This window comes from Anguilla anguilla, chromosome 6 (assembly GCF_013347855.1).
Source record: "Anguilla anguilla isolate fAngAng1 chromosome 6, fAngAng1.pri, whole genome shotgun sequence".
Lineage (NCBI taxonomy): Eukaryota > Metazoa > Chordata > Actinopteri > Anguilliformes > Anguillidae > Anguilla > Anguilla anguilla.
Window position 1 is genome coordinate 12,248,425 of NC_049206.1, and position 22,705 is coordinate 12,271,129.

The 22,705-nt window shown below is 48.4% G+C and overlaps 1 protein-coding gene across 3 annotated transcripts in view; it reads left to right on the forward strand.

Annotated features, from left to right (window-relative positions):
* yeats2 (YEATS domain containing 2) overlaps window positions 1-22,705 on the forward strand; it is a 39,903-nt gene that overhangs the window by 14,328 nt on the left and 2,870 nt on the right. For all 3 annotated transcript variants that reach the window (XM_035423859.1, XM_035423857.1, XM_035423858.1), the window contains exons 14-29: window positions 3,926-4,138; window positions 4,348-4,597; window positions 6,524-6,685; window positions 7,225-7,382; window positions 9,358-9,504; window positions 11,346-11,528; window positions 14,280-14,619; window positions 15,062-15,196; window positions 16,474-16,632; window positions 18,101-18,281; window positions 18,691-18,767; window positions 19,134-19,213; window positions 19,303-19,504; window positions 20,938-21,170; window positions 21,497-21,571; window positions 22,145-22,218. In XM_035423859.1, the coding sequence (XP_035279750.1) occupies window positions 3,926-4,138; window positions 4,348-4,597; window positions 6,524-6,685; window positions 7,225-7,382; window positions 9,358-9,504; window positions 11,346-11,528; window positions 14,280-14,619; window positions 15,062-15,196; window positions 16,474-16,632; window positions 18,101-18,281; window positions 18,691-18,767; window positions 19,134-19,213; window positions 19,303-19,504; window positions 20,938-21,170; window positions 21,497-21,571; window positions 22,145-22,218 (2,669 nt within the window). The remainder of the gene's footprint in view (window positions 1-3,925; window positions 4,139-4,347; window positions 4,598-6,523; window positions 6,686-7,224; window positions 7,383-9,357; window positions 9,505-11,345; window positions 11,529-14,279; window positions 14,620-15,061; window positions 15,197-16,473; window positions 16,633-18,100; window positions 18,282-18,690; window positions 18,768-19,133; window positions 19,214-19,302; window positions 19,505-20,937; window positions 21,171-21,496; window positions 21,572-22,144; window positions 22,219-22,705) is intronic.

The following is a 22,705-nucleotide window of genomic DNA, read 5'->3' on the forward strand; positions in this document are numbered from 1 at the left end:
ATTTACAATGGAAGGGAATCCTTATATCAGAGCATTTGTATTGTTTGCTGGTGGATTAGATTATGTCTTTCTTTCCACTTTAGCTGACTTCTTTGTCCCTGTCTTGGACAGCTACTCCCTGCTTAATCCCACATATAAATAAAACGGAGCTTCTTGGAAGGTTACCGTTTACTGTCTTCTCTGGCAGGTCAGGTGTTGTGCAGTTCTCTGCGTGCAGTAGCCCCTGGTTTCTCTCTTATTCTGTTTTTGTATTATTGCTTTGTGCCAGCGCTTTTGTAAGCCCGGTGACAGACCCGGTTAGCGGGGCTCTGTCTTGGCATGTACGTCTGCGCTCGGAGGCTGTTGCAGGTTCCTGGATGCTGGCTGGGAAGGCTGGCTTTAGGGGGAAGGGGATTGATTGCTTTGCAGTAAACTGGCTGAGTCCTGCCGTGAGCCGGTTCTCAGTTCTCCTGATACACTCCCTACTGCTCATCGTGCAGTATAGTTTTAAACTATACACATGATTCATTTTCATTTAAAACACCGCAACTGTTAGTCCTGCCAGAGATATACTGCAACTGTGGCAAATCAGCTTCAGTTTGGAGTGCTATGTGTTAAAGTCAGTGCTGTTGGAGCAGAGACAGCTTATGTGGACACCTTCCTCTTACTAAGGCTTAGGAAGTTCACAAAGAAAATGAATCACCGTGCTGGCGCTGTATTGATGGCATTTAATCTATTTTACTCTTTTCAGCCGAGTTTGTATTGCGGTCCTCGCATAAGACTTGAAAAGCACTTGGCTCTTTGCGTGATGATTTTCTCGTATTCAACCCCACCTTCATATCCAGTAATGACTAGGTGCATGTTCAGAATTTAATAATCCTGCAAGTCAATGTTTTGAGGAATGTGCAGGGCTGTTTTTTGTGCTTTGTTTGGAATGGTGCAGATAGATGTGTGAATATTGATATAGATCTTCAGTCTTCAGCATCTTTGAAATAATATTCTAATAGTAAAGGAGATTGGAACAGAGAAGGATATCAGTGAATAAGTGAATAAAATGTATGTATGCAGGAGACCTTTTGATAAATATGTGTTAGTGTTATTTTAAAAATAATCTATAAAATACAATTTTTAAGAGTAAGTGAAAATATTTCTCAGTTTATTAATAAATAAAAAATATTTCAGTACTTTATTTTTTGCAGGATCAATATCCAAGCATTAAAACAGATATTTGCTTTATTTGACCAGATTTATTCGATTGCTTTTTGGAAGAATTGGTATTCACAAAATTTCAGATGCATGTTGTGTGTTTGTGCATGGGTGTGAGTGTGTGTGTGTGTGTGTGCACTCGTGTATAAACACAAAAACGTAAACACATATACAAGAATACACACACAAAGCGCCAATAGCCAGATCACTGGAGTCACATGACCTCTGATGCGCAGTGCATTCTGTGTTTCTGAAAGACAGGATTTTTTCTGTACCCCGTCTCTGGCATCGTCTTCAGATATTTGTGGGTGGAGCCACTTGGGTGGTGCGGTGCGCTCTCTCCCTGTCTCCACCCCCTCTTTATTAACACCGATATTAATAGCCCGCCGGAGCGCTATCTTGGGCAGATCTGTGCACTGGGAAAGCTGTTTAAGTGGGACGATACTCTGCAGTGTTGTGCAGCCACTGCAGAAAGTGCCGGAAGCCTGAATCGCACAAAGCCTAGCGCATGTGTGTACACGCACACACACACACACGCACACACAGGGCTTTCATTGCTATGGGCTTGGAGGCCCCTTACAACACACACACACACACACTCATACACACAGCTGCATGCACTTATGTACACAAACGCACACAGGCAATGAAGTGACACACACACACACGCCCTCTAAAAATGCTGAGACAGATCGCTGAGCTTTTAAAGATGCCAGTATATGCTAATTATTCAGAATTACAATGCAGTATCCTGTTGAACAGCTTAACGGGATTTATTCTGGCAGTGGCTAGTATGGGGTGCAGCCAGAATGGTAAAACAATTCTGCTGTAGTAATGCTTTAATGAGCTTCAGCTTCATGTAGTTAAATACAGACACCGGTCCCACTGGCCTACTCTACCTCCTCCTCTGGTGATGTACCCTTGATGGTCATTCAGATGTGTCATAGAACTGTCATCATTGGAGAACTGCTCTAAATTCTAATTGTACAGTTTTGGATCCAGAAATTTGCTGAAGGCTAACTTTGAAATGCTCTACACGATCTTTAATGTACTTCTCAAAATTCTTTCCTTCCTTCTCTCCCAAGTTTTCTGCAGTCATTTTCAGTCACCGTGCTCATTTTTACAGTCTCCGCTCCTCAGTCCAGAGACCCCAGGCAAGCACACGCTCTCCTCCAAAATTCATGACGTGAAGCTGCTGCTTTTTTCACACTGCAGTCCACACTGAGTTTTCACAGAGATGAGATAAGAAGAGGAAGACCCAATGCACAGCTTTAGCAAGCTGGCAGCTGGGAGGCAGTTCAATAAAAAATGAAAAAACCCTCAGTGAGACTATACAGAGGTTCAGAGCTTTCATGTTAAGCCCTTATTGGGGAGAATATGTTCAAAGGGAAACTGCCTGTTGTGGGCTGTTGTCACGCCTACTGGTTGTGCGGGCGCACACGCCTGGGCTTTAGCTGGCTTTGAAAACGTAGCTGCATGACTTTAACCGCTGGCTTGTGAGAGCTTACGCAGGGGAGTCCGCAGTCCGTGTCCGGGACCGATTTGGTCCCATCTGATTGGCCATCATGTTTTGATGCACCTGCAACCAGGGCATTTCTACTAGCAGTGCCTTTCGACGTCAGAGCGAGGAGCTCCATCTTTGCTGAAACATAATAATGATTTGACGCCAATTACTGTAAATTCATTTATTTAATGGAACAATGAATTTTCACTTGATGCCTGTGAACCTGTGTTACAGTTAGTGGGCCTTTAGGGAACTTATGTGACTCATTGCTGTTTTGCAGTGTATGAAAATGAAATATCTAAGAATATGCTTTGGACCTGTGTGTGCTCATTAAAGACATTAATCTTCAGATATGATGAAATAGTGCGGGAAGGAGCGGGCAGCCACCTGGGGCCAGCCAACTCAGTTCAGCGAGTTTAGCTTGCGGAACAAACAGAATTAGACAGAATCCACTTCAGCTTTCAGAGGTCACACTCTGCTCCTCTTCAGAGTTGACCTCACAGGGTGCTACAGATGGGTACCCCCAATGCCTGCTGCCCACTCTGGCATACGCCAGTCACCCAGAGAGAGGGCGAGCCCTTCCTGTTAGCGGTAGAGGATAGTACCTGGGCGCATGGCCTTTGGGTCAGACTGACAGCTCTCAGCAGGGCGTGCTGTGCCCCGGGTGAGCCCTGGGCTAAGAAATGCCTCCCAGAGCTTTGTGACGAGGCCTGGCCAAAGTCTTTGAATATCCATGACATGGATTTGTCCTTCCGAATCCGTTTCTCCTCCTAATTTTCAGTTACTTGTCTTTTTGGGCTTCTTGATCCAATAACCAATATTTTCTTTGCGTGTTTATTTTTGCATTTTGAATTGAGCTTTTACTTTGTAACGATTGCAGTGGAATTGTATGAGTCTATAAAGCCTGGTTTAAAATCGTTTGAACCAAACAGGAAAGCACTGGGGTGTTTTTTCCCCCCTTTGCAGTCGTGTTAAGCTTGCTTTGTCCATCAAGTGGAGATGCTATTATTTGGTGTTTAAACCTGCCAGAATCTAAAAGCCATAAAACAGTAGAAATGAAATACAGGACGTCTCAGGGCAGCAGTTGTGTGGAAGGGTTCAGCGCTGACTCTGCGATGATCGATGATGTTTTACTTGTGGTGTTACGGTGGGTCGGCTATAATGAACGCCTCGTGGGCACTGGGGCGCTCTTGCATGCCGTTACTGAAAGGCTGTGTGGATCACCGTCCTCCGCAGGTCATCATAAAGCAGGAGCCGGGGGAGGTCCTCTCCCAGCCGCCACAGCAGCAGCAGCAGCAGCAGCAGCACCAGGCGCAGCAAATGCTGGTTTCCACGGCAACGCCCCAGCAGTCGGCCGGGCAGCAGTTTGTCGCAGTGAAGGGCGGTCACATGATAGCCGTGTCGCCTCAGAAGCAGGGCGCCGGCGCACCGGGAGCCACAGCCAGCAAGGTGTGAAACCCCCCCCCCCCCCATCCCTACCCCACCCACCTGCCTGTGTGGGGTCAAAGATAATTGGATAAACTCGCATATCCCTGAGTCTCTTTCTCACAGCCATGGTTTAAAATAGTTTGTTGACACTGTTGTTTAACATTGAAGCACGATGACCCTCCGGTTTGTCGCGGCAGAGTGCTCACATTTCCCACGATGCACCTCTGCAGGTGGTGGGCATCCCGATGGGCTCGGCCCTGCAGTCGGCGGTGAAGCAGGTGGCCATCAGCAGCGGGCAGATCCTGGTCGCCAAGTCCAGCCCCAACGTCTCCAAGGTGATGGGGCAGAAACAGGTGATCGCCCAGGGTGTGGCCAAAGCCATCGTGAGCGGCTCCAGCATCGTGGGTCAGCAGGTGCACACCGTCACCAAGGCGACAAGCTCATCTACAGGAACCACCAAGACCGGAGGTCAGGGCTCAGGTAATGCAGTGGACACATAAGAATATCCTGTGATTCCATAGGTTTGCTCCTTACAGAAATGAAACAGAGAAAAGAGGCTGTGATTAACTAAATATCTGTCACACAAACAGTCCCTGGCACGAACACCATTCCTCAGATGTTACATTTTATTCCACGCTGCTGTTAGATGCAGTTTTTTGCTCAGTACATTTTTCACTGAATTCGCTGAGGGGACAAGCCCGGTTCCCTGTAAATAGGATGTGATGGTGTGATTAGGAGGCGCGCCGCTCTCCTCTCCAGCTGGCGTGTGTGTGAACGGCGCGCAGCCTGACGCTCCTCCTGGGAGGAGGCATCTGGTAGATGGAGGCCGCATCGCGGGAGGTGGCTAACGGCTAATGAGAAACCCGGGTTCCCATCATGAGCGGAGCTGGCGCTGAGGTCCCAGAGCTAGAGCTGCTGGAGGAAGGCTGGCAGGCAGAGAGGAAGCAGTCTGATCACTCTGGAGTTCACATCCCAGTAGCCAACAGCATTGCATTAAAGCAGACACAAATTAGCTTGGAACTTCTTTACTTTTCAGCAGCGTAGAAGTCGGCGCTCCCCCACAGCTGCTAAGACACATCATTATTTGTGGAACCTTGCAGGTTTCAGTTTGGTTGCTGCTGTGATTTTCTGATTAATAAACCACCAGATACATGTTTGGGGAAAAGCCACACGGCAGGGTTTCTTTGTTGCTGGGAAATTTTTAACATTACAACACCTGAGGCCATTTGTGTGTGTGTGTGTGTTTGTGTGCACGCAAAAGAATCACTGTTTACTTGTGTGTTCGCACATATGCGTATTCCAACACTTGTGCTTGCTAATGTGTGTTTGCAGTGTGAGCGTGCCTGTGCGTGTGAATGTATGTTTGTGTTCGCAGTTTGTGGCTTCTGTTTCGTTTGACTGTCGTCATTCATTAAAAAACCAGACTGAGCCACGCTCTGAAGTAGACAAGACAACAGGATGTCACATGGAGGGCGGCGGGTGACCTCGGCGCAGTGACAGCCTCCCACTGAGCGGCCCTTTGTGCTCTTAACAAGAGCCGGACTGAAACGATGAGGGCGTCGACCTAGAGGGGGGCGGGGCTTAAGGCTTCTGAGTCCCTGCAGCGAACTGGCTTTAGAAATGGTCCTGTCCCTCAATGATTGGCCAAGCTGCTCCCTCTGAAGGGTACAGCAGTACCTCATTTCACCACCAGGTGGCGAGAAGGCCTGCTTGGCAGTGTCCTCAAAGTGCCTTTTTTGCATGATCAGCAGACATCTTTGTTCAGTGGATGAGCATACAGTTAGCTGAGTAATTGTTGGCTGGAATTTGCACCAATGTATTTATCATCTTCTATTTGGAATAATTTAGACATTTTTAGACTTTGTCACTGATCCAACCGTGAGGCAGAACTGAGTACTTATTTTATCCCTGTTCTCTTGTAAAGGTAACACTGCAGTATTGTAACAGAACAACCATAGTAGCATGAACATCCAAGTATTGTAACAGTACCACAGGAATGCAGTAGCCGCAGTAGTGTAACGTTAAGGTATATGTTACGCTAACGCAGTGATATCTTACATTACTGTGTGGCCTTTCATTTTGGCATGGCATTGTTTTACTCTTGGTCCCCCCTCATTCTCCTCAGTGAATTGAATAGGTTTTGACATCACGGTTCATTTAACAGTGAGGTGATTGTCAGCCTCTTTGGCAGAGTGCTTTTTCTAAAGGTCTAAATCCTGCTGCTCTTTTATAGGCCACCATAATGGTAGTCATCACCACTTCTATCAGGGCTGGTTGGATAGATGGCCCTGCTGATGCCAAATTCCTCATCCATGGCATTACAGTCTAATATCTTTACTGGCATTGTGTTCATCCATATGGGCATGTTAATAACACAGTTTCTGAATCCGTATTTCTGTTCTGCAGTTATGGCTACACTCCAGCTGCCGGCTAACAACCTGGCTAACCTGGCCAATCTGCCTCCCGGCACCAAGCTCTACCTGACCACCAACAGCAAGAATCCCTCAGGCAAAGGCAAGCTGCTGCTCATCCCCCAGGGGGCGATATTGCGCGCCTCCAATCCCTCAGGTAAGCCTTGCTTCCTCCCGTCCACTCCACCCAAAGAAATTCTGTCCAGCTGCTGTATGGGGACCTCCCTTATCCTTACACTGAGCTTCATGTTCTGTCAGAAGGCACAACCCTAGAAACTTGACGATACATCTGGAGCTTAGCACCCCCACCAAAAGATCGACACCAGTCTTCCAGTCAATTAGTATGAATCTAGTTCTCACCCTTAGAGAAATAAAATGTACTGCAGTGTTGAAATGAAAATATTCCACATTCAGATATTGCAGTGTATGCCACGATCAGATTTTGCAGTATATTTTTAAAAAATTCACATTGGTGTGAAAAGTATTTATCATTATATTTTACACACATTCCAGCAGCAGTATATTGCCTTACTGCTTAGATTATGAAAAGGCCAGGAGAAAGCAAGAGATGGAACTAAATCCCTTAACTTGGTTTAGGATGGTTGAAGTGTGTGATGTAAGTGTGCGCAGTCCCATGGTTTGGATGTGATGGTGGAGACTCTGCGCCCCCCTCTCCCCCCCCCTCCCCCCCCACAGGTCAGCAGGCTCAGAGCGCCTCCTCCGTGAGCACGGGGAGCTCCCAGACTCCACCCAGCGCCACCTCCACCAGCAGCAGCAGCACCAGCACCACCAGCAGCAGCACCCTGCCCTCCAACCTGTCCTACACCTCCTACATCCTCAAACAGACGCCCCAGGTAATGCACACAGAGGCTGAATGTGGGTCCGATGCTGCCATCTTTAAACTGCCTACCACCCTTACGTGCTGTACTGTACCCTGTACATATGGTGTTTTTCATTTTTTACTTCAGTCAGTATTAAATGCTTGTTCACATAGTTTTATTGACCGTTTGACATCATTATTAATTGAGTTTCTAAACCCTGCTTGAATTACCCAGTGATTAATTGCAATTGTTAATTTTCTGGAGATACATTATTTACACAGAATGAACTTTCATACAGGGCTTTATAATTGGTTAACAAGATGAGTTATTGAAATATTTTGCCTGATGAGTCACGTGACCTTTGAACGTGATCTAAATGTAAACGCACACCTCTGGTTTGAGCTGTATTGAGTTATTGCTCTTTCTTCACTTCAAATCCCACTCCCAGTACACAGTTAGTGTGTGCTGTAATTACCTGTAGCTGCGAATAACCTCTGGCTAATGAACCAGTCCTCTATCTCCTCCCTAACTAACCTCATCTTACAAGCACTTCAGCCTAGTGGAAGGAAGGATGATTACTGCATGCTGCTCATACTCTTTTCAGAGTGTTTTTGCATTCAGTCTAACAAACACTGTGAGCCACTGATTGTGTGAGCTAATGCATGTCATTATACAGATTTTCCAGTCTGAGTACTGCTCCTTAGACTCTTGTATCTACAGGGGTTTCTTCTCTAGGTCAGTAAAAGGATATTGAGGAAAAAAAGGCTTTTATTCTGTTGATTGTTTTTGAAATTTTAATGGTTTTTAGATTTAGATTTAGATTTCAGGTTTGGCTCATTACACTTTTCTCCAAGCCCTCTCCAATTTCTAGAGCTGTTTTCAGCACACAGTATTTGCACATTTGCTGCACTTGGGACTGATAAATAGATGAAGTCCCTCTTTCTATCAATGGGTCCACTGATCAAGTATAACCTCTCTCTGAGGTAGAGATATGTGATAATATCACGGTCACACCAGTGTCAGCCGATAATGGCTTAAAGCCAACTTTTTAGCCAAAATGATGAGATTATGGTGGATTATTACGGGCTAATATGTTGCAACGTTCATGTGCCTGAGGAGACTAATTTGATATGCTGCTGATGCTGTAAGTTCAATTCGGATGCCATGCTGAAAAAGAAGCCAGATTTGAGCAATCTTATTTGTTATTTATTTTTTGATTTATCTTTTGTATTATTAGATTCTTCCATCCAAACTTACGTGCAAAGCTATATGGAGTCTCAGTAGCTGTCTAGGCTCATCCACTCTGCTAAATAATAAAGTTTTCAAATTGAAATATTAGGTTATATATAGTAAAAAAAACTCCATCATAATATGAGTACTTGTGTACTTGTGTATATGTAAACTTGGCTGCAGATTGCATTTGTGCTCTATTGTAGAACAGGGAGGTATGGCTATTGGCAAAATTCTGATATCAACCCCAGAAATTCCATATCATGCACCCTTATTCTAAAGGCATTGCTGCTGCTCAAATTCAGGATAATGAATGCAGTAGTTATCTGAGAACAGATCAATATGTGTCGCAAGACCTAAAATATTTAAAAATCCTTTGCTTAGGATTGCTCATTGCGTTTAGAGAACTGCAGTTCTTGTTGCAACAGAAACTAGGTCTCCCTTCCCACGAGTTTGGGGAGCTTTAAAGTAACACAAAATTACTGTGAAATCAGGTCACGCATTAATACCTTTGACTAAAGGGGAAGTTTTATTTATATTTTTAAAAATTTTCCTTCTGTATTCATAGGCATTCAGACAGCCACAGTCGGTCTCATTTTCACCATCATTAAAAAAAAAAAAACAATACCAATTGTTGTTGCCAATAGGACAAAGAGCATAAGTTCACTCTTTGTATACCCCATCCTTCTTATAGCCTCCCAGTGCTGTTTAAAATGAGTTGCATTTGTCGGGTTCTGTGCTGCCACCTATTGACTGACGCCCACATCTGCCTCTCCAGGGGACGTTCCTGGTGGGCCAGCCGACGCCGCAGGGCGCGGGGAAGCAGGGGGCGAGCTCGGCCAGTCACAGCGCGTCGTCCCCGGCAACCATCACGCAGCAGGCCATCCGGGTCACCGCCGGGCAGAAGGCCGCCATCCTCGCGCAGGTACCGCCTCCCGCCCACCCCGGCGCCATGGAAAGCGCTCAACCAGGCCGGTCGCTGAGTCACAGCGGAACAGGAGACAGATGGCTTGAAGTCTCCCTGCTGCTGGCTGCAGTCTGTTCTAAAGGCTTGCGGCAGAACCTCATGCCCCTGTGTTGTGCTGCTCAGTGCTTGTGCTGTGTTAGCCATGTGAAACGCACTGAGCCCGTGCGACTGTGCGGTTAGTGCTGAGCGAGAGAATTCGGTGAGTGAGAGACATTCAGGGGTTTCTGTGGTTGCTTCTCATTGTTTGTTTTTCTACAGTCAATACAGGGCCACATAACTGTACTTTTTATGGAGGAGGATTTGTTGTTATTTCTAATCTTGAAGAGTTCCTCTGCTCCATGGAAAAAATTATGCGCTGGGGAAATGGATTGCGCCGGTTATCGTTCGTGTTGTCTAACACAGCCCATCAGCCTCAAAGCCCATCCCCCACCCCCGCGCTATTCAAAAAAACTGGTCCTGCGCTTGCTGCAGTGCACCTGTCACACAGCTCAGGAATTCCGCCTTTACTCAGCTTCAGCTGTCTCTCTGAATCCTTCCTAGGCCCCTTGGGGAGATAAACTGGGCGTAATTTCTGCCGCCATTTTGGATCTGAAATTTCCTTTCCGCTTACTCTGGCCGGGTCCGGCGTTACGCAACCGCGCGCCGCAGGGGACTCCTCATGATCGCCGGCCGCGACCCCCGTTTGATCTGACGGGTTCGCTGACCGCGGCGGAGCTCTTGGGTCTGCAGTGCTCCCTGTGCCCTTTCTCTCTCTCTGCTGTAAGGACCTTACTCCCAAACAGCTGCTGTGTCTGTGCTCCGTCTCCGCGTACCCAGAGATCCCTGTTTCTGTTCCTGTACGGGGTCGCTCTGCAGCCCCCGTGCGGTCACAGACAGAGAAAACCTCGCCTTCGCCCCCCCCCCCCCCCCCCCCCCCCCGAAATCCCCCACTCTGCCGTTGTCCGCTGCAGCGAGGGTCTGTTTGAGGACACGCCCGAGCCTCGGCTCTGCTTTTAAAGTTGAGGGGAGGACGGGCCCCGAGATCTCCCTGACCTATGCGGATTCCTCCCCGGCGCAAGGCCGCTCGGTGTTTCACGGTGATTAATGCGGCGCTCTGGCACTTTAACGGCGGACCTCGCCGCTCTACCTGTATCTCACCGCCGCGGGCCCGCCGTATTTCTCACAGGCACCGGCCTTTGGTAACCTTGACGTTTTTAGCTTTCCCTGTGTACCGGACGCTTTTAGCTTTGGTTTGATTCACGACTGTACTTCTGCTTTCACGTGTGCTGCTTGAGTCGTGAGTTGGTGAAATGAAGGAAAATCAGAAAAACCTTAATGAGTCAAATGTCCTTTGTGTAGTACTTTGCCATGTTATTAAAAAAAAAACCTTTAAACCAATTAAAAAGTAATTAACATAGTCATTAATGAATGATATGTACCGACCTGTATGTGTGTCAGTATCGGGTAGCATGATTGATTGTGCTGGTGTGATGCAAGGCAATGTTGCTTCTCTGAATAAAAATATGAAAACTATGATATGGTAATTTTGCTTCTAGAGACTGTTCGACTCACATCACTGCATTAATCCATCAACACGCATCAGTCTGTCAAGACGTGGTCTTGTTGTCTTTATGCATATCTGCAAGGCAGTGATTGCCATTGTACACTTATTTGCTGTAGTTTTCAACTTGATGATCACTTTGTTACAGACCCTTATTGTTATTCATGTTGGTCCTGCAAGTCATAATGAAGTGTGTGTACCAAATAGATGTCTGGTGTAATGATAATATTGCGACTGCTGCATGTGCTTTGATGGACAGGTGGTGGGCGGGTCCCAGGCGTCCCAGGTGAAGCTGTCGGACGGCTCGGTGAAGACGGTGACGGCGGCGGGCCACCTGTCCAAACCCGGCACCACCACCCTGAGGATGACGGGCGGCGTGATCACCGCCGCCAGCACCAGCGTCGCCCCGGCCGCCGTCGCCACGGCGAGCTCCGCCCAGCAGGTCAGCCCGGAGCCTGCCAATCGCTCGGCCGCACGTTCGGCGCCGCGTCCCTACGGCAACAGGTTTTGCGGGAAACAGAAGCAGTGGAGCGTTCCCCACTCATCGCAGTTTAACGATTGATCCGTGTGGCAGCGCTGGACGGGAACAAACAAGGTTCTGGCGAAGCTCATAGGCTGTTGCCTAGCAACAATGGCTCCTGCCGCTTCAACAGCAGCTGTGTGCTCTAGAACATCTGGTAGCTGTGTTTTTTACACCTGTTCTGGATGCAGGCTTGGTTGGGACCGGTTCTGTACTCAGAAAGCATCCCCATCCAGTCCAGTGATTCTGTGCATCTGTCCACAAACACAGCTGTTAGTGAAGTACTCCCTTTTCTCCAGTACAGAGCAGTATATAGTAATTGTTTTGGCATTGCGGGAATATCCTCCGCAAACCCCCCCTTCCCCCCCGCCACTCATGATCTGCAGTAGGACTCTGTGCAGAGCTATCTGACTTATACTAAGGCCTGTGTGTGTTTGTTTCTTACTGCTTCTGCTTTGAAGGGGCTTGGGAATTCTAGCCCCTGGTTTGTTCTAGACCTTTTTTCTTCTATAAATTTTCCTGGACAGGCTGGGATGGTGGGCTTAACTGGGCAAAGTCGGGTCAGTGGAGCCTCGGTGCTAATGCCCTGATTACAGGACTGCTTTCTGCCTCTGTGCTGAGAGCTCAGACTTTCATTAGAGCAGCGAGGAGCTATATTTATAACTGGACCGCTTATGTAACTGTTGGACTGGCTGGGTTCTGAAGGTGAACTGTCGCAGGGGGCCGTGGAGTTTGCTTTCCTCTCCTGGGGGAGGAGGGGACAGAACCATGAAACGCTGTGTGTGTGTGTGTGTGTGTGTGTGTAATGTGTAAGATATACGTGGATAAGAGTGTGCGACTGTGCAAGCATGTGATTGTGTGTGCTTGTGAGGATGTGTGTGTGTCGAAGGGGGGGTTATGTGTGTGTGTGTGTGTGTGGTGGGGGAGAGGGGTGCGCACGTGTGTATTTGTGTGTGTGGTGAGGGGACGGGTGCATGAGTCTGTATGCGTGTGTGTGTGTGTGTGTGTGTGAGGGTGGGTGGGTGTGCGCATGCGTGTGTGCGTGTGTGTGCGTTCGTGAGGCTCTGTGTTCTGCCTGAGCAGTGACTCAGGTGGCACATCATAATCTCTCCTGTTAACAGACAGGCTTGTTCTCAGCCAGCGTGTGGAAACACATGCAAGAGCAACACACTGGTATATGCCTGTGTGTAGCCTGCAGTGTCACAAATACAGTTTATCGCGGTTAGCATTTCCAGGAGCTGAAGGGTTAAACGTGTAGGCTGTGAGTAGCTTTGGCGTGCGGCCTGTTTCGCAGGGCGAATGGACGCATGAAGAGGGGCTGACGACCGACAGGGCTGCTTTCACAGAATAAATGTCCTGTGCATCGTTCTCCTTTCTGCTGAAACACAAGTCCACACCTGTGAGTCAGCGCAGGCAGCAGGGGTTTGGATGCGTGCCACAGTCTGCACAGTTGAGCTGGTTCATTGTTTCTTACGGGCCTCAAGATTTGGAAATGACACGTTTGATAAGACAGGCTTATGGAACAAAAGCACAGAGTGGCCTTTGATGTTTAACGGCTACGCTTTCATTTTCCTGTCCTTAGGGAAGGGTTTTCTCCTGCAGGAGTTTGTAAGACGGTATTACGTGTTTCTTCTTTTGAAGAGCTTCCCAAGATTATAGAGGCGTTCTTAAAATGCTATTATTATTATTATTACATTTTCAAATAATTTTTGATTTGGCCAGCATTGCTCCAAACTGTTTAATTGTACTGACAGAATCCTGGCAAAGAGTCCAGTATTTCATTGTTTCAGAAGCAATCTGTAAATGCATTCTATAAATCGACTGGTCCAGTAAGCCACCCTTTAATGACAGTTAGCTTATGCTTATGCAGAACGAGAAATCCAAGACTTGTTTTGAACTCGTTGGCAGGCACACAGATAAATGAAAATTACACATTCTAATATATAATAATATTAAAGTGTTAAATTTGAAATATGAAATGCATAAATTCATACATCAGCTTTTCCCTTTAAATATGGAAAAATTATATGAAAATTTTCTGTGGTCTCTTCATTTTTTCTAGAGCTACACGCATGCATTGCTGAACCTGAACATTGTAGACACGTCGTGATGTATTTGAATTACAAAAGGGCAGTGTTTAATTTTGGGGTGTGGACACTACAGTGTAAGTGAGGGTGGAGAACTGGAACAGGGCATTGGGATGGGCCAGAGGAGGAACTGGGGTGGCACCTCTGCCCCCTACTCAGCAGTCCCCTGCCTGGCCTGGCAGACGGCACTGTCACACACTCTGTGCCAGTGTTTCACACACACACACACACACACACTGTGAAGGTGAGCAGCTGTGTAACCAGAGCAGGACATTTCAGTTGAAAGCATTTTTGCCACAGACCGAGGTCCCCTGTGGTTTAAAACACCTTTAAATTGGAAGCAAATCGTCATTTCTGTTGAGTTATTCCCTGGATTGTTCCCATTTAGCATATACTGCTGTATGTAATGTTGGTCCCAGTTTAAAGTCCTGTTCTGTCATAGGATATCTCTGATGTCATTGGTTAACTCTGTGATACTCACTTACAGCAATTAGCTGGACTTGAGCCTCATTTTGGTTCGGAGGAAAGCTTTCTTCTCTGTAATTGACCTGTTAAAGGTGATGACCGAGCTCCCTGTTTCCCCCAGGCCGCAGAGGGGTCCGGGCTCGGCTCGTGCCCCTCAGTCCCGGGCGCCAAGCCCGTCGTCCAGCACCCGGTCCTGGTGGCAGCCAGCCAGGCGGCGGTCCTGAGCGCGGCCAAGAGCGCCAGCGCCCCGGTCGCCACGGCCGCCGCGGCCAAGAGCGCCGCCCCCGCCTCCCTGGTCACCGTGGCCAAGAGCATCAACATGCCGGTCCTCAGCCTGGCCAAGGGGGCGGGCTCGGCCGTGGTGGGCGTAACCAAGAGCGCTAGCCCCTCCCTGGTCACCACCGCCTCCCTGGTCAGCAGCGGGAGCGCTGTGAGCGCCAAGACTGCAGCCACCCTATCAGGTACGTCGCCACGGCAAGGGTGAAAGGCCTTTAAAGTGTGGAATGTTCTGGGGCCACAATGGCGCCCCCTGGAGACAAGAAATTAGTGAATTCAGTTTCTGTTATGTTCATGGGTGGTGGGGTGGAGACTTTGTTGGTAAAATTCCCAGGCCTGGTTTTGGAGAGCCACTGGGTATGCTGCCTTTGACTGTTACTCAGATCTTAAATTCCATAAATGAGAGTTGATAAAAATATTGACTCACATCATTTGGTTTCATGGGTCTGATTTCGTATTGATTTTAAGATGAAAACAGAAGCCGACAGGCCATGTTTCTCCACAACCAGGGTTGGAGACCCATGGTGTGGCTGGTAAAAAAGCATGTGAAACTGGTGTGGTGCCAGTGTGACTGACTGTGCCGTGCCGTGCTCTGCTGTAACGGGGGTGTGTTGCTGGGTTCTGCAGGAATGCTGAAGATCCACTCTGGCCACACCAGCAATCAGCAGACCGTGCTCACCATCCCTGCCAACCAGCTGAAGCAGCTGGGCGTGAGCAGCTCCAGCGGGGGGGTCCAGACCATACTCATGCCCGTCAGCAAAGGTAAGGCACTTCACGGGGAGGCTAACTAGCTCCGAATGGGTCCATAAGACTGTGTTTACTCTTCATAACAAGCAAACGAGAGAGTAACGGAAGAAGCTCTTCCGCTGGGAGCAAAGAGCCTTCTTGAATGAAGTAAGATCCTCCACTCCAGTTCCCCTGGAGGTCGTTGTCTTGTCGTAATTTCGACATCTGGGTCGATTTAAAGGCTTTGTCCGGAGGGTGACTGCCTGCTCTGCAGAGTGAGCGAGATGAACTGATGGGCTGGGAGAGTCATTTAAAGTGAGCAGGTGCCACCGTGGCTCAGACAGACCGTTAATCCTGTCTCAGCTTCAGTAGGCCAGTAATGTACCCCTGACATGTGTGTACCCCTGACACGTGTGTATCTCGTCAGGTTCTGAGCAAATGGAGATCCTTAAAACATAAACAGACATGGCTGGTTTTCTGTTTTCTTTGGCAAACGCTGGCTTGCCTGGAGGATTAACGATCTGGGCGTGATCGTATTCGTAAAATGGCAGAGGTCACGGAATGTTCCGGAATAATGAGCGGCAGGAGGCGTAGATCAGAGGGCTCAGGCTGTCCGTCGAAGACCCTGCTGTCTGCTTGTGCTTTTTTCCTCATGGCTGGTGCCGTGACTCTCTCTGAAATCACTAGTCATTAATTTCACTCTTCTGTCTTTGACACCACCCCACTCTGAGGATTCAGAAAGAGCTCTCTTTTTGTCATATTAGCCAGCTTAAAAAAAACTGGCACTTCTATAATTAAATCCAGGTTTTAATTACACAGTGCTGTAATGGATTCCCAAAAGCAAGAAAGATCTGTGGATGTTTGCCCAAGGCTACTTGTTCAGAGAGGCACAATGTTACTTTGCTGATGTACCTCTGCCCCCCATGTTTAATTTCAATTAGAGCAAAGCCTGTTCAGCCCCAGCGTAGCCAGTCCAGTCCATGGAAATGGTGATAGGTGTATATTTGATTTGGTTCCGGTTTGCTAGGAGAAGGAAGCCTCCTGATTGGACAGTTTTCCTTGTCCATGTGGAGGTGGATTATGGGTGGGGAGTTATGAGAATGCCAGTCTGTCAGCCTTGAGGACCACGGGCAAATTCCAATAAGGCCACTGCTTGGACACAACCTTTAGCAGGGCAGCTGAATGTTAAAATGTGCTGAAGATGTTTGTGCACTTTAAGTTTCCTGTGGGCGAGGGCTCGGTAAGTTAAACTGTGGCTAAATCCTGCTGAAGCTGAATGGATAGACGGCTGCCTCTCCCCCTCTCTCCTGTAGTGGTACAGTCCAGTTCAGTCACCAAGGCCACACCTATCACCTCCATCACCACCACCACCACCACCGTCACCAGCACCAGTGGAGCTTCTGCACCCCCCAGCACCACCGTACAGATCGCCTCCTCTTCCTCTTCCTCATCCTCATCCTCCGCTGCCCAGGGTAAGAGATGTGGTTTTTGCTACTTGGATTTGAAGCTGGGTTCTTGGAGTCGATTTTGTGCTTAGGTAGTGGAGCTCTATGTGGTCACATCTGCCTGGGTGTGAGCTCCCAGTTTTCTTAGCACCCGATGAGATGTGGGTTTGAGTCTTGGGTGCTTTGAGATCTGAGTGCTTTGAGATCTGAGGGCTTATCCCCAGTCAGATATGGGTTTGGATGGGATACGACTGTCAGTAGATCAGGGCTCTACTGAACTCTGGTGTCAGAGGACTGTAGTCCAGCTGTACTTAAGCCACTCTCTCAGGATTGGTGAGGCAGGTTAAAGTGATTATGCTAGGACACTAATCTGCTGAATCTGCCCATTAATTGTCTGGTTGTAATGAGGGCCTGCAGACACTGTGGCCCTCCAGCATCAGGATAAAGTTACCCAGCAGGCACTGAGGCCACCCAGGTATAGTAGCTGTGTAGCCCTGTGGGCCCGGTAGCCCTCCATGCCCTATAGGGCCCGGACAGGGTAGAACAAGTCTATAGTCCTTTCTCTATAACCCTAATTGTCAAGATTTAAAAAAAAATTATCTTTAATGAACAAGCAAATTGAGAAAATCTTTACACATGGGGCATTCATTGGCAAGGACTAACCTGCTGATTTTTCTGTGCTGAAGATAATAGTAGTGGTTCTCTTTACTGTTTAAACTATACCAGAATGTACTTCACTGCTGTAATGGCCCCGCATTGTGAAATTCATCAAAGCCTGGGCTTATGCAAGCAGTTATTTGGGTGATAATGTAGGAAGTAATTATCTGGGCTTTAGCATAAAGAGCGTGATTAAAAAGCCCGCGGGCTCCATAGGCACAAGGTTAAGTGTGTACATCGCCGGAGTCGACACGGCTCTCCCGACCGCTGGCGTTCACTGAGGCGGAGCGCGGAGGGCGATCGAAGCCAGCGGGGGGAGAATTACCGTCCGGCTCTCTTCTCAGGACCGGGGGAAATTTATGAGCCCGCGCGTGTTCATCGCGCTGTTAGGAATCCTCAGCTTTGCCTCTGAGATATATCTCACTCGGATCAGCAACGGCCCTGGCAGTAAGGTCGGCCCCGGGGTTGTTCCAGGGTAGTTTATGACGCGGCGTAGACAGACGGCGCTCGGGGGGCCTTGCTGTAGTCTGGGAGTTCCCTGTTCCCATGCCAGTGCATTACTTGTTCTGTTTTGAAGTTACTCCAAGCAGATTTTTCATATATTTTCAGAGAGGAAGGCCAGTGCGGTTTCTGCTGGTTTTAATGGGAGGGTGTGCTGTTTGATGGGCAGGCAGCCTTGCCCGTAGCGGTCTGTATTTTTTGCCTGTGCGCTGTGTGCCGTTTCATCCCCGCTGGCCTCTGCGTGCGCCCGTGACCTTTCGGAGGAAAGGGGCGGAGCTGACCCGGGGTAGGCGGACTGGCGCTGAGCTCCTGCGTTCTCTGTTTTTACACATCACAGTGAAGACGGAGCCTGGAGTGGCAGGTCCCACCAACGGCGCCGCCCCCCAGCCCCCGAGCACCGCCCCTCCTCCCCTGGCAACAGCCCCTGCCCCCGTTCCTGCCCCCGCCCCCGCCCCCGCCCCCGCCCCCGCCGCGGTCAAAGTGGAGCAGGGGACAGAGACGCCGCACGACCTCATCAAGTACGGCGCCCCCTCCCCGTGTCTCTCTCTCTCTCACATACACACACACACGCACTCACACACACACATACACACACACACACACACATACACAGATGCATGCTCGCACATACACACAGACGCAAACACACATACACACACACATGCATGCACGCAAACACCCACCTGTGCAATCTCTCAAACTTCACCTGAAGTTACCCACTGATCATCAACCACATGCCATGGGAAATCAGTTTACAAAGTTAAACTCTTAATGCCCTGGAAATCAGAACACACCCCAAATCCTTAGTGACAGATTTTATCATGAGAAAGACTTGACAAGCATTCTCAGAGGATCCACAGGGCGGTGTTTGTCTGCTCGGCGCGGTCCTGAAAAGTGGGAATCCCTCTGATCTGTGTTTCTCCTCAGCACGGAGCACGTGGAAAACCTGCTGCAGCTGTTAACAGCGGTGGTGAAGAGGTTTCCTCTCATCGTTCCTGAGAAAAGTGAGTGTGCCTCCTTCCCTGAGGACTGTCCAGAGGCCTTCTCCCAGTATGCCTTCACAGTACAGTCTAAATGTCTTTTAGGATCTGCCTTTCACAAATCTAGCATCGAAAAACCTAACAACAGAAAGCGTATTATAGTAATATATTTCTTCCTTCTCAAACTCTGCATTGGACTGCATTGGTGGGGTGTGTAAGGGTTGGGTTTAACATCACGCCCCGCCCTCCTGCAGCCTGCAGTCAGATGCCTCTCTAAAGAAGAGTTATTTTTTCATCAAGATTGTATTCTGGTGTGGGGGGTAGGCTGTGTTAATGAATGTTTTCCATATTTGGGCGTTGTTATTAACCGCGTGTCATTGGCTGTGACAGCTGAGAGCTCGCACCCGTTCTGCGCGGAGTCCCTGGAGCAGTACTACTCCTGGAACATCGGGAAGCGGCGAGCAGCGGAGGTACTGATCACTGCGCCGCGCGTCCGAACGGTGAGTGGGCGGGGTTACCTGTGAGTGACAGCCTGGTAAGCCTGTATGCCGTCCCGCAGCTGCAGAGGGCGGTGGCGGTGAAGCGGGTGGTGCAGGAGGTCCTGGACAAAGCGCCCCGCCTCCAGGCCATCTCCCCGCCCAAGACCAAGGAGGTGGTGCAGTGGTGCCGGCAGCGCGGCTACACCCCGCCCGACCCGGAGCAGAGGCGCAGCGAGGAGGACTCCATCGAGGACATCCTGACCCAGATCGACAGCGAGCCTGGTGAGCCTGCTGCCCCACACGTACACACACTTACACAGGCATACACATACACACTCTCACGGCACACACACAGAGAACAATGGACTGGCCACCCCAGGGACCAGTCCTGAGCATCATTGAATGTGTATGTGATTACTTGGATTGAGAGAACCAGAAATTGCAACCAACTTCTAAGACTGAACTTTGGAGGTGTTTACAAGAAGCCTGGAAAATATCCCTGCAGATTTCTTTGAAAAACTCCTGGCAAGTTTCCTTGGAAGCTGTAATAGAGGAAAAGGGTGTTGTGGTGTGGTGGTGTAGTTATGGGTTTTCTTAATGGCTGTTTTCACTGGACTTTTGCACAGTACTGCACATATGCACACACTGTATACATGCGCATGTATATATACACACAGACACATACACACTCTCACTTGCATTCAGAGACCCTTTCATTTACACATAAACACACACACGCTCATGCATCGTCTTACTAATGCTCACACACTCTCTTGCATACAGAAAGGCACACAACCATTAATTCACACGCGCACAGAGCAGAGTTCACAGCCTCTGTGAGCCTGTATTCCTTCTCCACTAAAGGTCCCGGCTAAGCCCCAGGTGGGCAGCGGTACTGTTGTCCTTGTTCACGCTACAGTGATTCTGGTAGCGCGGTTGCTAGGATCCATAATTGCTAAAAATGTGTGGGTGGCAGAGCATTGCCACGGTACAAGGATGCCTTGCCTTCTGGGTAAGAACACAAAAGGCGGCTTTATTTTTTGGTTGTAGAATTGTAAAACCGTCACTTAACATGTGCGTCGCGTGGAGTTTTATCGATCGACCTTGTTTAGATTGTGCTTTACGTCCCAGCAGCGGTGCACTGTGTGCGAGGTTGATTTTGGTCACAGTGTCGCCATTCGTCACGGCAGATGCTGAGTAATTCCTGATTCATTCGGTCCGAATGAATTCTGTCCATTGTGTCTCGCAAGCGAGACTGGAGCTGCAAGCTTGCATCGGCGCACAAAGGCCACATCGTGACAAGACGGCTTTGTCCTGCGGCCGATGCCTCCATAAGCTCTCGCACAGAGTTCAGGAGCCAAGGACATGCTCAATTTAAAAAATAAATACAAGAAAATAGACATTATGGTGTGTGTCCAGGTACCTGAAAGTATCATTTATGATAGCCACAATTAACAACATTTTTACTTTATTATTTCAGTATTAGTGGCATTTACCTTCATCATGCAATGTGTTGAATACCATTACCTTTCAGGGTGTAATCGCCTTATGAAGAGATAGTTGTGTAAGAAGTATAGCTGCTATAGTCAGCTCTTTCCCATAAGGTCTGCATTGGAAGGCTGTGCTTTATGAGGTAAATGTTGGGTGATGATCCTGACACTGTGCCTGACCCCCCCACCCCCCCTGTGCCCGCTTCGCTGTGCCCGCCCTCTCAGAGTGCCCGTCCACGCTGCTGGGCGCGGAGGAACTGTGCCAGCGCCTAGAGGACCTGCAGAAGCTGCTGAAGACGGAGCCCGAGGAAGACGATGAGCCGCTGGACGTGATCAGCCTCTGGGACCCACCCGTCAAGGTCCAGGTCAAGCAGGAGGGGGAGGAGGCCGACCCGGAGCCCAGATTCTACCTGGCCCCCTCCCCGTCCACCCACTTCGTTGGAGACACCGCCCAGCAGGTGGGGCCCACTGACAGGCAGCTTGGGGGCTGTGGAAGCTGGTGACCTTGGAGTTTATTATGTTGTTATATTATGTTAATTATGTTCCTTTTCATATTATAACTATATGATCCCAATACTTTGGGAGTCAGTATATTAGAAAAAGCGAATGGTCATAAGTATGCTTTCCTCATATTCCAGATGGAAACCTGTTGTACGGTGCAGAGTTATTCTAGAATCCCATGTCAAAACATTTTTTTAACCAACCACGTCACATTATTAAGACTAAATTGTGACTCCGTTGTCTGTCTGCTTTGGAGCTAACACCTCACCTGCTGATTTTCCAGATCGGAGTCTCGTTCCAGCCCGTGGAAGTGGAGAAGAACGTGTACGCCCCTGCGGTCGAGGAAATGGTTCTCAAGGTAGGGCTGCAGCGACAGAGCGCCCCCTGCAGGGCAGACGAGCGGGCGAATCGAGCCTGAAGCTCAGGTGCTTCTAAAGCACGGGGTCTCTCCCCGTCTTCTTATTGCCGTTTCTCACAGCTGAGCCAAATTGCAAAGTGATGAATGTGGGAATGTGAACAGGTGCGAAATATTTTACACTAAATAAAATCGTATGGTTTTATTCAGTGTGCTACTTTTAAAAATAAGTTTGTCCAAGTAAAATCTGCAGGATTGTACAATTTTAGGATTTCCTTTTGGGCCTTTCTACATCTTTTAGGACAGATGGTGTTCTGAATAATTGGCCTTATTATTAACATTTGGCAGGTATATAATATCCAATTAGAGCTTGAAATGGGTTTTTACAATTCTTGCCAAGTCAGTAAAATGGCTGTTTGAAAGGCTTTTCAGGCCTACCTGAATCGCTGGACTTTATTAGGGTGAGTGATAAATAAATACTTAGTATCTCCATCTATCTGGCCTGACTGTTTTTAGTGCTCTAACAGTTCATCTTTTTTTTTACAAACTGATCATTATTCCTCTTTTCTGTCCTAGGCTACTGAGCAGTTTGCCAGTGAGATTCTGAGGGAAGCTCTCGCTGGTGCATATCAGAAATCACCCCAGAACAGGTCAGAGGTCACACCTCTACAGATGTTTACACACATCTGTACGAGTTTTCCACTAGAATGCACATTTCACACCACTCAAACCGTGGATTTATGGGAATAAGTCGATGTGGTAAAAGGATCTAATTCTAATGCATAACTCGCTTTTGTGGATGTTATTTATGGCAGCTATTACTCTGTGTACAAGCAGTGTAATAAAGTGAGTGCCTAGTAGGCACAAGAGGGAGACTGAGGGTACTGAGCTTTAAGTAGCAAATTTAAGTGGCAAATTGACGTAAGGATAAAATGTTACACGCAGAAGGTCGTTTAATTCGTTTAAGATTGGGAGGTCATATCGTGCATGCTAATATTTTCAGGGGTTAAAGAGCTGAAAAAGCACAACAGACTGTTGTAAAAGCCCTTAGCGACATACCGGCTGTTTGGCAAGCAAGGTCATCCTGATACTGCAAAGACAGACGCACAGCTGATTGCATTAAGTGTAGCTGAGGAG